The sequence below is a fragment of the Cornus florida genome, unplaced genomic scaffold (genome assembly GCF_030987335.1).
Source record: "Cornus florida cultivar Cherokee Brave unplaced genomic scaffold, ASM3098733v1 CherokeeBrave_3.0.0_Hap2_Chr01, whole genome shotgun sequence".
Classification (NCBI taxonomy): domain Eukaryota; kingdom Viridiplantae; phylum Streptophyta; class Magnoliopsida; order Cornales; family Cornaceae; genus Cornus; species Cornus florida.
The window spans coordinates 82973827-82985972 of record NW_026775571.1 but is presented as its reverse complement, the minus strand read 5'-3'; the positions used below and the strand labels follow the sequence as shown (position 1 = coordinate 82985972).

The 12146-nt window shown below is 36.4% G+C and overlaps 1 protein-coding gene and 1 long non-coding RNA gene across 2 annotated transcripts; both read left to right on the top strand.

Annotated features, from left to right (window-relative positions):
* Positions 1-5511: 5511 nt before the first annotated feature.
* Positions 5512-6625, top strand: LOC132276298 (F-box/kelch-repeat protein At3g06240-like). Its single transcript, XM_059777670.1, has 2 exons — positions 5512-6012; positions 6233-6625. Exons 1-2 carry the CDS (start codon positions 5512-5514, stop codon positions 6623-6625), a joined length of 894 nt encoding a protein of 297 aa, XP_059633653.1.
* Positions 6626-8165: 1540 nt separating this feature from the next.
* On the top strand, positions 8166-9776 carry LOC132304139 (uncharacterized). The gene is made up of 2 exons (XR_009481518.1): positions 8166-8581; positions 9525-9776. It is a non-coding gene; the product is annotated as an uncharacterized LOC132304139 (long non-coding RNA).
* The last annotated feature ends 2370 nt before the right edge of the window (positions 9777-12146 follow it).

Sequence of the window (12146 nt, the reverse complement as noted above, 5' to 3'; positions counted from 1 at the left end):
TTTGATTGGAGCTGATTTCAATTTGGAGCATCCTTGGATTTCGAAATTTATAGCACAAAATTGGGGGTTTTGCATCTAAGTGAGGTAGGAGTGTTTAATTCACAATCTTTTAAAATTTTGGCGAATTATTTTTCATAATTTGTGTTATAATATGCTCAATTGGTGTATACTTCATGCAATATTTGTTATGTGTTGTATATGAGATGTGTATATATATGTTAGTTGTTATGTGATAAAGAACCATGTAAAGTGATGTTAAATTTCATGCCTATTGTGCTTTAAAATGCTGAATTTTATGATTTTGAAGTATGATGTAAATTTCTAGAATATTTCTATGAGGCATGTATATTGTAAATATTTGACTTGTAAGGAATAAAAATTTCTTTACTGGCATGGTATTGAAATGCATAAGACATATATGCATTCATTGGGAAAGAATGGAAAAAAATTGATTTGAAAGAAATGAAATGGATTTTTGGAAAGAGATTTTGAAGAGGATTTTTTTTTTTTTTGTTACGAAAACCCGGTCGCTTAGGGGTTACCTAATGGCCGTGGTGTTAGTGAGGCCTAGAGGGGATTAGAGAGATTTCCTTAGCGTGGTTGAGTTATCTGGGCCCTAAATGACGCAATGGGGTTACCATGGGTCATGAACAGTAGCCAATCCTCCTCTCGTGCCACCATGGGGTCACCATGGGATGGGTTTCACTAACGGTTTGGAAATAATGATGGAAATGGTTTTGGAAAATGGGGAGCTACATTGCATGACATTGCACCCATTGCATAGCATATCCATTCATAACTTGGTTTATAAATGTGATATTGTGGCTATTTTCCCCAGCATACAATGTCCCCAATTACTTTGTTTTTATTCATTGCTTGGATTTATGGGGTCTCAAGAGGTGTGCCTTAGGCACCTCCTACTGCGTTTTATGCTTACCCCATTATTTAACATTTTTTTTCAGAAAACGGGAAAGAAGTGGCAGATTACGTTTCACCACAGGCCTAATTTAGATTAGAAAACCATTTTGCTATTTTTGTATTAAGTCCCATATTTTTTTGTAAAACCTTAGTTTGTTATATTTGGAATAGACATTTGTGGACTTTTGTTATTGTAATTATATTTATAGGCTGTAATTTTAGTATAAGTTGTCTAAACGTTGTAAGATATGGACTTTAGATCTTAACCATATATTTTTTGGACTGTAATTGTGATATTTGGATTAGATGGAATGTGGTTGTTCCACTATGAGCTGAATTATGTTGAAGCATAATGAATAGATGAAAGGAATGTTGAAATGTATTGTTTGCATTGTGTGTTGGGACAGGCTAGATATATTTTTAAGATCCAAGAGAGGCCATTGCAATTTTATGCATCTAAGCAGGTTATTGTAAGACCCTTTTTAGCAGATGTCATGCCGATTATATATATATATATATATATATATATATATATATATATATATATATATAATTAGTATCATTTTAGGGTCGTTACAACTACACTCCGGGATGATGAGAACAATGCTTTAGGAAGTTTGGAGAGGAAGTGAGAACATTTTGGAAGAGTTTGGAAGTTTTTAAGGAAGATTTTACATTCTGTCCATCTTAAACTGGTTCTCATATTCCTAAACTGGTTCAACATCAGCAGAATTAGAAAAATTCAAAACTAGAAATCTTGAACCGGTTCCCAAATTCCTGAACCAGTTCAAGAGTCAAAGGAAGCCTTCAAAATACCTTCTGACCATCTTGAACCGTTCCCAAATTCCTGAACCGGTTCAAGAAGTCTTGATAGCCTTAGAACTTCAGTTTCCTTATTTTGTTTGATTCCTTTTTGGACTAGATTTCTTTCCAAGTCCTATTCACGAAATTTTATATATTTTCAGAGGCATTAGGACATTCTAAACTCTATATAAACCTTGTTAGTCATCTAGGTTTATTCATGACTTTAAAGAACATCAATTATATATTTTGAGAAAGCCTTTAGAGATATATTTTTAGAGACACGGCTTTTGCATACAAAATTTAGATTTATTGAAAGCCATCTTTGAGAGATATTTTTATTCAGAAAATCAATCTATTTTTTTTTATTTTATTTTTGAGAGCACACACATAAACACAAGAGTGATTTAGTAGTGTTGTTCTCTATCTCATCGGAATTGGAGCATAATCAAAGAATCAGAAATTCCGGAAAAGCAGAATTCAATCGTTCTTCGTCAAATTCAGATTTAGAAGAAAAGGGGTAAAGCGGTCACACTTTGAAGGGGTCAGAGTATTCGTGGAGTGTTGTTTGATCTACCTGTAACTCTTCTATAGAGATCGAGAGTGAGCCTGAGGTCGAGAGCTATTAGACAAGGGAGTCACAATGTCAGGGGTTGTCAGCAATTGATTTTTAGTAGAACGATATGGTGTGAGACTCAGTCAAAGTTTGGCATACTTTACTTAAAACATAGTGGATCGTTTATTTTAGAACTGCAAAGTCCAACGAAGTTTTTCCTGTTACAATTGGTGTTACAATTGGTCTATTCTACCAATTGGGGTTTCCTTGATAAAACCCTAGTGTCATCTCTCAAACTCTATTTACTTTACTTGCACTTTATTTTTGCTTCGTGGTTTGATTTTAATTTTATTTCAGTAAAATTAAAAATAAGTAAAAATTGGATAAAAGAGCAAATTAAATCTATTCACCATCCTCTAGGTTATTTGTCCATATTATATTCCACAACCATTCCGCTGCGCACAAACTCTCAACAATAACTTCTCTCCATACTCAATTTTTGTAATTCTCGACCTATCTCACATAGTTCATACATGGATTGTTTCATAATGTTAAAATAATCTAAATGCCCATAAAGCGATTATTATGAAGTTTACAGCCCCTTCATCCAAATGGAAATGAATTCAACCTCACACTACTTCATAAAATCTCGAATCACCTGAAAATAACACCCAAAAATATGTATGTGGCATTCACAAAAATGCATGAAGTATCGGAATCGGACACAATAATCAAACATGGAAATATGGGACATTCATTCTACACTTGTGGTTAGAGACGCACTAAACAAGTATACCATCAATAACTAAAGTTTAAAGTATATGTGCAAAAAGCCTCCTCGTTATGTATTTTTTTTTTTTTTTTTTTCCCTACATCTATCGTCTCAATCAACTGATTTTACCCTAATGAATATAAGTCAATATATATGAATTTCTAGCCTTATTGCTGTTTTTTAGGTTGGAAGATTTGATATCCTACACTCAGCATACCACATCCTACACATGTCCCTGAATCCACTTAAGAGGGGCGTATAGAGAAATTGTTAGACCCTTTGATTATTTTGTCAAGTTGACAATCTAAAGCCAAAAGCTTCTCTCTAAAATGTGACTAAGAAAGGAAGTTGGAACTGGATTGGAAAAACAATTTCGTTTTTCAGTATTGGATAAGTAGTTGGACTTGAATCTCAACTCGTTGGACCTTTACAAAGTGCATTCTTTTCTCTGCGCAAGTTTAACCCAATGGATTCCAAATTGAACCGGTTGGACTTGAACCGAGTGTTAAAATTAAGGAATAAAGACTTTATGATACCCTGAAAAAACCAACGCACTCTTGACCAACTTAAAATATATAAATGTGCGATATGTCCTCACTTACCTACCTTGTCTAACTGATATTCTTATGGAATTAGAGTATGCTTGCACATTGTAGTTCCGCTTTCGACATCGAAACTCAAAGATTAAATAAAAATTACAACACAATAGGACACATATCCAAATTTGCCAATTACAAAAGTCATAAGTCATATGTTCCATTGCTGTCATTGTAGAAGGGGATTGCAACCCAATTATGGCTCTTCAAGCTTGTGAGGAGTCTAGTTACCGTTTTGCCTGGTGTCCGAAATGCGTCTCTATCTCTGAGATGGAGTAATGACGTGGCTCATGAGATTAACAGAATTGCTCTTCAATTTGAGTTTGGGTTGATATTCCCTCCTCGGTGAGAAGGGCTTTATTTGTGAATTCTTGTTTGTGTTTTTAGTTTTTTGTCCTAAAAAAGACTATTAAACTGTTTAACCGTTTCCTTGTGCTAAGAGTGCTTGCTTTGATTATTTTGATGGAAGTTTGTACATCTGTTTCTTGTCATTTTCTTTTGGGGAAGTTTTTATTCAATAACTACGAGAATCTAACTCTAAATTCAATAACTATCTGAAACTTGGGTTTTAATAAAGGAGAAAGTGAACGCAAAGGTCAGAAGACCTGGCGCCGGTAGCCGTTATCAAAATAATATATAAGTAGAGATAGAGGGAGAGATCAAAATCTAAATTCAATAACTATCTGAAACTTGGGTTCGCTTAGCTGGACTTTTTTTAAACCCAAGCATGTTCCTAAACGTTGCTGTTAAAAGGCTATTTTTACTACTGCAGAGGCTACAGCAGAAAGGCCTACGCAGAGGATTCAAACCCCTTGTTATGATATATGGTGGTTAGTCTCCTTTTCTAGCTAGTGACTGAAAACCCTAACCCTAGGCTGTGGAGGTGATTGTAATTCAGGTTTGTTCAACTCTTTGGAACTTGTTCTCAGTGATTGTAATTCAGGTTTGTTCACTTGTGCGTTCTCGTTCTTCTTCTTCTATTCTTAGGTGTCTGGAGTTTCTTCTCTCCTCCTCCTCCTCCTCCTCGTCTAGACTTTCAAATTCTCACGTGTGTAATAATAATAATAATAATAATAATAATAATAATAATAATGAGAAATTGTATAAAATCCCCTTTTACTTTTAACCTTTCTTGAAGAAATTTTTTTGACATAAAACTCCCTAACTATTTAATTTGTTACAAATTGGTGTTATAATGATTAAAATATCCCTTAATACAAAATTAATAAAATGGTGCCCCTTAAATTAAAGTTAAAAAAAATAACTCATTTGGCATATTATTATTATTATTATTATTATTTAAATGTTTTTTCTTTAGGAAAATTCCTGAAAATCATAATTTTTCAATTTTTTCTTAAATTTTTATTTTTAAAAAAGAAAAATAGAAAAGAAAACCTAAAATAAAAAAATGGTGTGTAATTTTCAAAACTTTCGTCATTGGGAAATTTTTTTATCATTATAACATCATTTTAATGGTGCGTAATTTTCTAAATTTTCTTAGAGTTCATATATTTTTTTTTTTAAATAAAAAGGAATAAGAACCTAGAATAATTTTTTTTTTTTTTTTTAATTTTATATTAAGGGGTATTTTTGTCATTATAACATCAATTTACAACAAATTTGATAGTTAACAAATTTGATAGTTAATAGAATTTTATATCAACTTTTTTCTTCATAAGGTTTCTTGCTAATATTACTCCGTACAAAATTTGTTTCCTTTCAAATCTTTTTTCCATTCTAATTCCTTTTCCAATTCTAATTTCAATTCCCATAGGATATGGTTCCAAACAAAAGCTTAAACTCAGACACTCTGGTCTCAACTGTGTGCACGCTTTCTGGAATACAGAAATTGAAGAACTGGGGACGCAATGGAGGTCCTGAACCAGAACCTACCTGCAGAAATCCAAATGAACATACTCTCATGTCTTCCGGTTAAATCTCTTCTGCGATTCAGGTGCGTTTCAAAACAATTTCGCTCATTAATTTCTGATCCCTATTTCGTCAAATTTCATCTCAATCGGTCACTTCTCTCCAAAAATTATCAGAAAGTATTTCTCAGTAGTTTCCCTCCCCAATCAATAGACTATGAATCATTTCTTGACAACCACAACAACAAGAATGCACTAGTGGAGTTGGATTGTCCATCGTATTCGTACGTCTCTGTAATTGGTTCTTGCAATGGTTTGATTTGTTATGTAGACCACCGTGTATATGGTCAATCCAAGGTCATCATATACAACCCTTCCACTAGAGTCTCCAAGGAATTGCCAAAACCACCCAATCCACTCTCTGTTATAATTGCTTATTATGGGTTTGGTTTTGACTCCTCCGACAACGATTACAAGGTAGTTTTGGCTATGGAGGAGACTGTTGGTGATAGCTCAAAAAGGATCATATTCCATATGTTTTGTCTTGGACATAATTATTGGAGAAGAATACAAGACCTGAGTTGGAGAAGAATACAACCCTGTTGGGGATGTACTTATTTAGGGAAGTTCGCATGGCGTGGTAATGGAATATTCTTGAATGGAGCTTAATGAAACCCAGAGGCATTGGTTCCGAAATATTGTTTCTTTTGATTTGTCAAAGGAGGTATTTAGTGAGATGATTATTGAGGGGCAAACGGATTTGAAATTTTACATGTTGGGAGGTTTTGATGAATGTTTGTATGCACTGTCTCCCTCATTTACGGCTAATGGAACCTCTGTTGAGATGTGGTTGATGAAAGAATATGGCGGGAAGGCATTTTGGGCTAAGTTTATCACCATCCCTTGTGATGTGACCAATACTTGCTTGAAACCGCTATGTTTCTTGAGGAACGGTGAACTTCTGGTGGCGAATGATCAACGCTTCAATGATCAAATAAAGTTAGGATCGTACAATACTAAAAACAAAGGATTTACGAGAATTTCTAGTTGTTCCCGTTCTAATCAAGCGGATTTGTATGCGGAGAGTCTGGTTAACCCAACAGCTTTGACGTGAATACAAGCTACTGTTTGTGCTGCTGGGGTGAGGTGAATTGCAATAACATTATTTATGATTATGTTGATGTGGCCGATTTTCATTTTCTTCTACTAATTCTTTTTTGGCAATGGATGATGAATCTATGTTCGTTACTGCTGTGATTATTTTGATGGAAATTTGTGCACATCTGTTTCTTGTCATTGAATGCCAATTATAATTTTTTTTTTTTTTTTTTTTTTTTTTACCTCAACAATAATTTATGTTTAACCCTTTATTTTAGGAGATGAGTAAGTAATACCATGCTTCAAAATTTGGTGTTAATTATAGCTTAGCTTTCTCATTATTATTATTATTATTTATTTATTTTTCACACGATAAAAAAAATACACTTGGGACAGAGAGCGTCTAACAGTCATACATGATAGACAATCCACTCAAAATCACAACATTAGCCTTCACGAAGAGTTGAACTAAAGCCCTGGTGTAATGGTCCAGAAATTTGGCCACGGGATTGCTAGAAGCTTGTCATTGCCGAGAAATTCAAAGCTAAGCAGTATTATGTGTGATGGTACTTGGAATGGTGAATTTACAAAGAAGAAGAATACAGCTTGACGCTAGATGCTTTAATTGTTTTCAAGGATGTTTTTTTTTTTTTTTTTTTAACATCATTATCTCAATCAGCTGATTTTACTCTAAATAATATAATTCAATAGATATGAATTTCTAGCCTTAGTGCGGTTTTCTTAAGTTGGAAGATTTGATATTCTACACTCTGTGTCACAGTACCACATTCGACACATATTCCCGAGTCCACTTAAGAGGGGCATATAGAGAAATTGTTAGACCCATAAACTTAATTGGATTGATTAACCCTTCGTACGAGCATTGATTACTTTGTCAAGTTGGCAATCTAAATCCAGAATACCTAGAAATATTACATTTTATAGATTTCCTTGTGTACGAGAAGGTGCACATAAACACAGAAGACATGCAAAAGGCATAAATTTTATGAAAGAATAACAACAAAAATATACTAGAAAAATTAGAAATTACATAAAGTAAAGGAATTATTAAGTAAACAGATAATTGTCCAATACAACAATACTTCAATTTTGTCCTGACCAATGGACTAAAATGGTGGCATATATCAAAGTATCAAACATCCAATATTATATAAAAATAAATAAATAAATATCAACATAATAGTTAAAATTAGAGAGACAAATCAAAAGTCACGATTGTCACTTAAGTAACATAAATTCATTAACAAATATTCATCACTTCACTTCACCGGACTGATAATCTGTAATGTTTTTGATTTTTGTCATTTTTTATTTTTTGGGATTTTTTTTTATTTTTTCGGGATTAATTTCGTTTTATCTCGTTTTGCGGCCCGGACACCGTGGGGTGTGCCGTGTATGTTTAAGTATTGATTGGGATATTTCTTTGAATTCAAGACTCTTGAAAATATATTGATTGTCATTTCGACATTTTTCTGTTTTTCAGACCGAAAGGTCCCGAGTGGAACCCGCTACCAAAATTGTTGTGCACTGTAATGTCTGTGTATTTATGTGCATAGGTGTATATATAATATGTGTATTATGTTGTGTTATGGCTCAAATTTAAGCAAAAAGTTAAAGGAAAAAGAAAATAAAAGGTGGTGGGACTTACCATTAAACCAACTAAGGGCCAAGAGACCACAAATGGTCTCATTTCTCTCCTTCTCTCCCGTGCGCCTCTCTCTTCCCCTCTTCCTCTCTGTTTTTCTTTTCATTTTAATTTCCAAAACTTTGAAACAAGATCTTGATCTCATTTCTTATCGAAATTGAGTGCCGTTTGAGGCAAAACGAAGCTCGTGTCAAGCTCTACACATCCATACAAGCGATTTCAGATTTAGTGCACTCCTTGGAGTTCGAATCTTAGGACCCATTTCTAGGGTTTGTGAAGAAAATTGGGGTTTTTGCTCAATTAGAGGTAAAAGTGTCTAATTCACACTTTTCTTGTACCTTAGTGAGTTATTCCTCTAGAATTTTGGCCAAACATGCTTGATTTAAGGTTGATTGCTTTAAAAATGATTTAATGGTGCATATAAAGATTTTATATATGTGTGTTTGTTGACTTATGTGATAAGCATGCTTAGTTTAGATGGATTACTCCTTAAATGATTTAATCGTGTATGTGAAACATGTATCTATGTGTATTTGTTGGATTGTATGGAAATTGTGATAAATGGTTGATTTATCATGCTTATTATAATGCTAAATATCTAGTTGATTGTTGTGAGCATGTGTGGTAAATTGTGGTATTAAATTCCCCATTTTATGATATTGTCATGGCATGACAAATGTTAGAAATCCCTTATATTACAACATTGAAAGTATGTGGCATTCATGAATTCATCATTGGGGATTGCACGTATGGAAATGACTTTTGAAAAATGAAAGAATGGGGATTTTCGAGAAAGCTTTGTTGAAAAAGTTTTGTTTTGAGAAACCCGGTCACCGCGGGAGTACCAAAGGGCCGGAGGTTAATATAGCCTAGAGGGGACTAGGGAGTCGCCCTAGCGTGGTTGAGCTAGCTGGGCCCCATAATGACGCCGCGGGGTTACCAAGGGTCAGGGACACTAGCCAATCCTTCTTTCGTGTCGCTGCGGGGTCACCAAAGGGCAGGTTATATTAACAGTTTGAAAAGTATGGTTGTTTTCTGAGAAATGGGGAGTGACACGCATATCATAGCATTTATGGCATTTTACATATGATTGTTTGGAATTGGAATTTAATATGTGTTTCCCTCATTTTGCATGACCCCTCTTCCTATTGGCCTATGCTTTGTTTGGATTCACGGGGCTACAAGAGGTGCATCTTAGGCACTCTCTACTGAGCTTTATGCTCACCCCATTTTATTTAACATTTTCCAGGAACCGGTAAGGAGGTAGTGGATGCCGATCTTCCACAAGCTTAAAGATGACTTGGAGCTCATTTTGTATCTTTTGTATATCTCCCATTTTTGTAAGGCCCCAAAAGTGTAGTAATGTGTATATATTTTTCAAAACCATGGTTAGGTAATATAATTATGTTATTAGATGATATTTTGGATGTGAATTTGATAACATGTAAACCTTATTGATGAATGGGGAGAGTAATACTAGTTTGAAGTATTATTGAGGTCATTTGATTGTATATTATCATCTACTATTACTGTGAATTCGGAATTTGAGTCATGATAGGTTAAAAATGAATTTAAACAGGTTGTGATAGGCCTATTTTTAGGGGAGGTCATGCCGAATTTTTTTTTTTTTTTGTTTAAAAAGTATCAGTTTTGGAATCGTTACAAATGTGGTATCAGAGCAAAGGTTCGAAAACCTTTAGGACGACGGGTAGAGGCCTGCATAGAGTCGCATGGGATGTTGTTTATATTGTTTACTTGACTACTTGCTACGTGGTATCTTATTTAAATGAGCATGCTTAACTGCCTATGTGCTTACTTGCTTACTTGTTTATGTTAAAACGTTTCTTGCATAGTCTTGCATGCTAAGTGTTGTACGGTATTAATTCTTGTTGAGTCGTCCACAATGGACCTTAGTGTCATGTTTCTGAATCGTTTTCTTATTTTATAGCACGATGTCACGGCGTGAGGAACCTAGAGAAGTTGGCCCTAGGCCAACAAGGGGCGATGTTGGTGAGAGATCTAGCTCTAATCCGGCGGAGCCAGTTGATGAGAACATGCTTCTTAGGGATTTGGTTCCCCCAAGAGCTGTTCCCCCAAGAAGAGAGAATGTTGAAACACCCGTACCCGTAGAAGTGGGTGAAGGTTCTGTGGCACTGGAGTTTAATCGTTTGTTGCAAAATGTCGTGAGAGCAACTATTGTTGCTCAGCCGCAGTTGGTACCACAACCTACAGTTCAAGTTGAGGAGACTCCAGCTCAGAAGCGTCTCAAGATCATTAAGGGGTTTTCTCAGCTGATGCCGGTTATGTTTGAGGGCAGTGCGGATCCAATGGTAGCAGATGGCTACTTGGATCAAGTTGAAACCCAACTAACTTCAATGGATGTGACAGAGGATCATCTAAAGATCATCCTAGCTACGTATAAGTTTGCTAAGGATGCTAAGGTTTGGTGGAAGTCAGTCACCAACCAGTACAAGATTGAAGAGATGAGCTGGGACAGGTTCAAGGAACTGTTTTATGAGAAGTATTTCCGCTTTCCAAAAGATGGAAGTTACAAGACCAGTTTCATAATCTTATTCAAGGGAACATGTCAGTGGCGGAGTATGAGAACAAGTTCACCTCACTATCCCGTTTTGCTCCAGAAGTGGTGAGAGATGAAGCTAACAAGACTCGGAAGTTTGTCTCGGGTCTTAATGATCGAATGAGGCCGTTGATCACGACACAGTTTATTAAGGTTTACTCTGAAGCAGTGGAAAGGGCTTTGATGCTGGAGGCTGACAATAGAGAGAAGGATGCAAGAAGAGAGCAATTGAAGCAAAAGAGGGGTGCAGGGCCATCCTCAGAGGGATTTTCTTGGAAAAGGAACAGGGGCAGTCCATCTCAGTTTCAGGGACAGCAGTCTGTACGATCTGCTCCTACCACTCCGTTGCCAGCTGGGTTTGATAGGAATGCAATTGTTTGCTTTCAATGTCAACAGCCCGGACATTACAAGTCCAGTTGTCCGATGAGATCGTCTTCAGTTTCGTCAGCTCCGAAGGCTTGTTATGGGTGTGGCCAGCAGGGTCACTTGATTCGTGATTATCCAGGCCAGGGAGCAGGCACAGGTAGTGGCAGGGGGTCACGACAGAGGCCATCTCAGTCGGCTACAGTTCAGTCAGGTTTCAGACCGCCACCACCACAGCCTGCCATGTCTTCACAGGGTTCACGGTCAGTTAGGAGGGATACTCCTACTATGTCAGTGCAGCAGTCAGGTGTTCAGGTTGGCAGTCCTCAGGCACAGGTACCACAGGGACGTGTTTTTGCACTGGCACAGACCGATGCATCTTCTGGACCGTCAGTTCTTCGAGGAATAGTTCCAGTATTTAGTTGTTGGGCCCGTGTTTTGTTTGACTCTAGTGCATCTCATTCTTTCACTTCATCATCATTTGCACTTGCATCGGGGTTGGAAGTTAGTTTCTTGGAACGGGCGTTGAGTGTTGATACGCCAGTTGGGGTTTTAGTGTCTTTGAGCCGAATTGTGCGGGAGTGTCCCATTGTGATAGTCGGGCGGACTTTCGTGTTTGACCTTATCCTCCTGGAGATGACTAGCTTTGATGTCATTCTCGGGATGGATTGGTTGGCTTCATTTCATGCCACGATCGACTGTTACAGAGGAAGCGTTACAGTTTGCACTCCCGAGGGAGACTGTTTCTTTTTCGTGGGAGATCGGAGCGATTCCCACATTTCATCGTTTTATGGAGTTCGTGGACGAAGTCATGGTGATTACTTCTTGGCTAGCCTTATAGCCGAAGAAGATGATGTTGGGAAAGAGGATTATCCTGCGGTTGTTTGTGATTTTCTGGACATATTTCCGGAGGATTTGACAGAGTTGCCT

Excerpts from the sequence above, each read along its gene's own strand:
- LOC132276298 (XM_059777670.1), top strand. The coding sequence starts at position 5,512 with ATGGAGGTCCTGAACCAGAACCTACCTGCAGAAATCCAAATGAACATA. Across the intron at positions 6,013-6,232 it reads TTTTGGCTATGGAGGAGACT|GAGGTATTTAGTGAGATGAT; the intron begins GTTGGTGATAGC and ends GATTTGTCAAAG.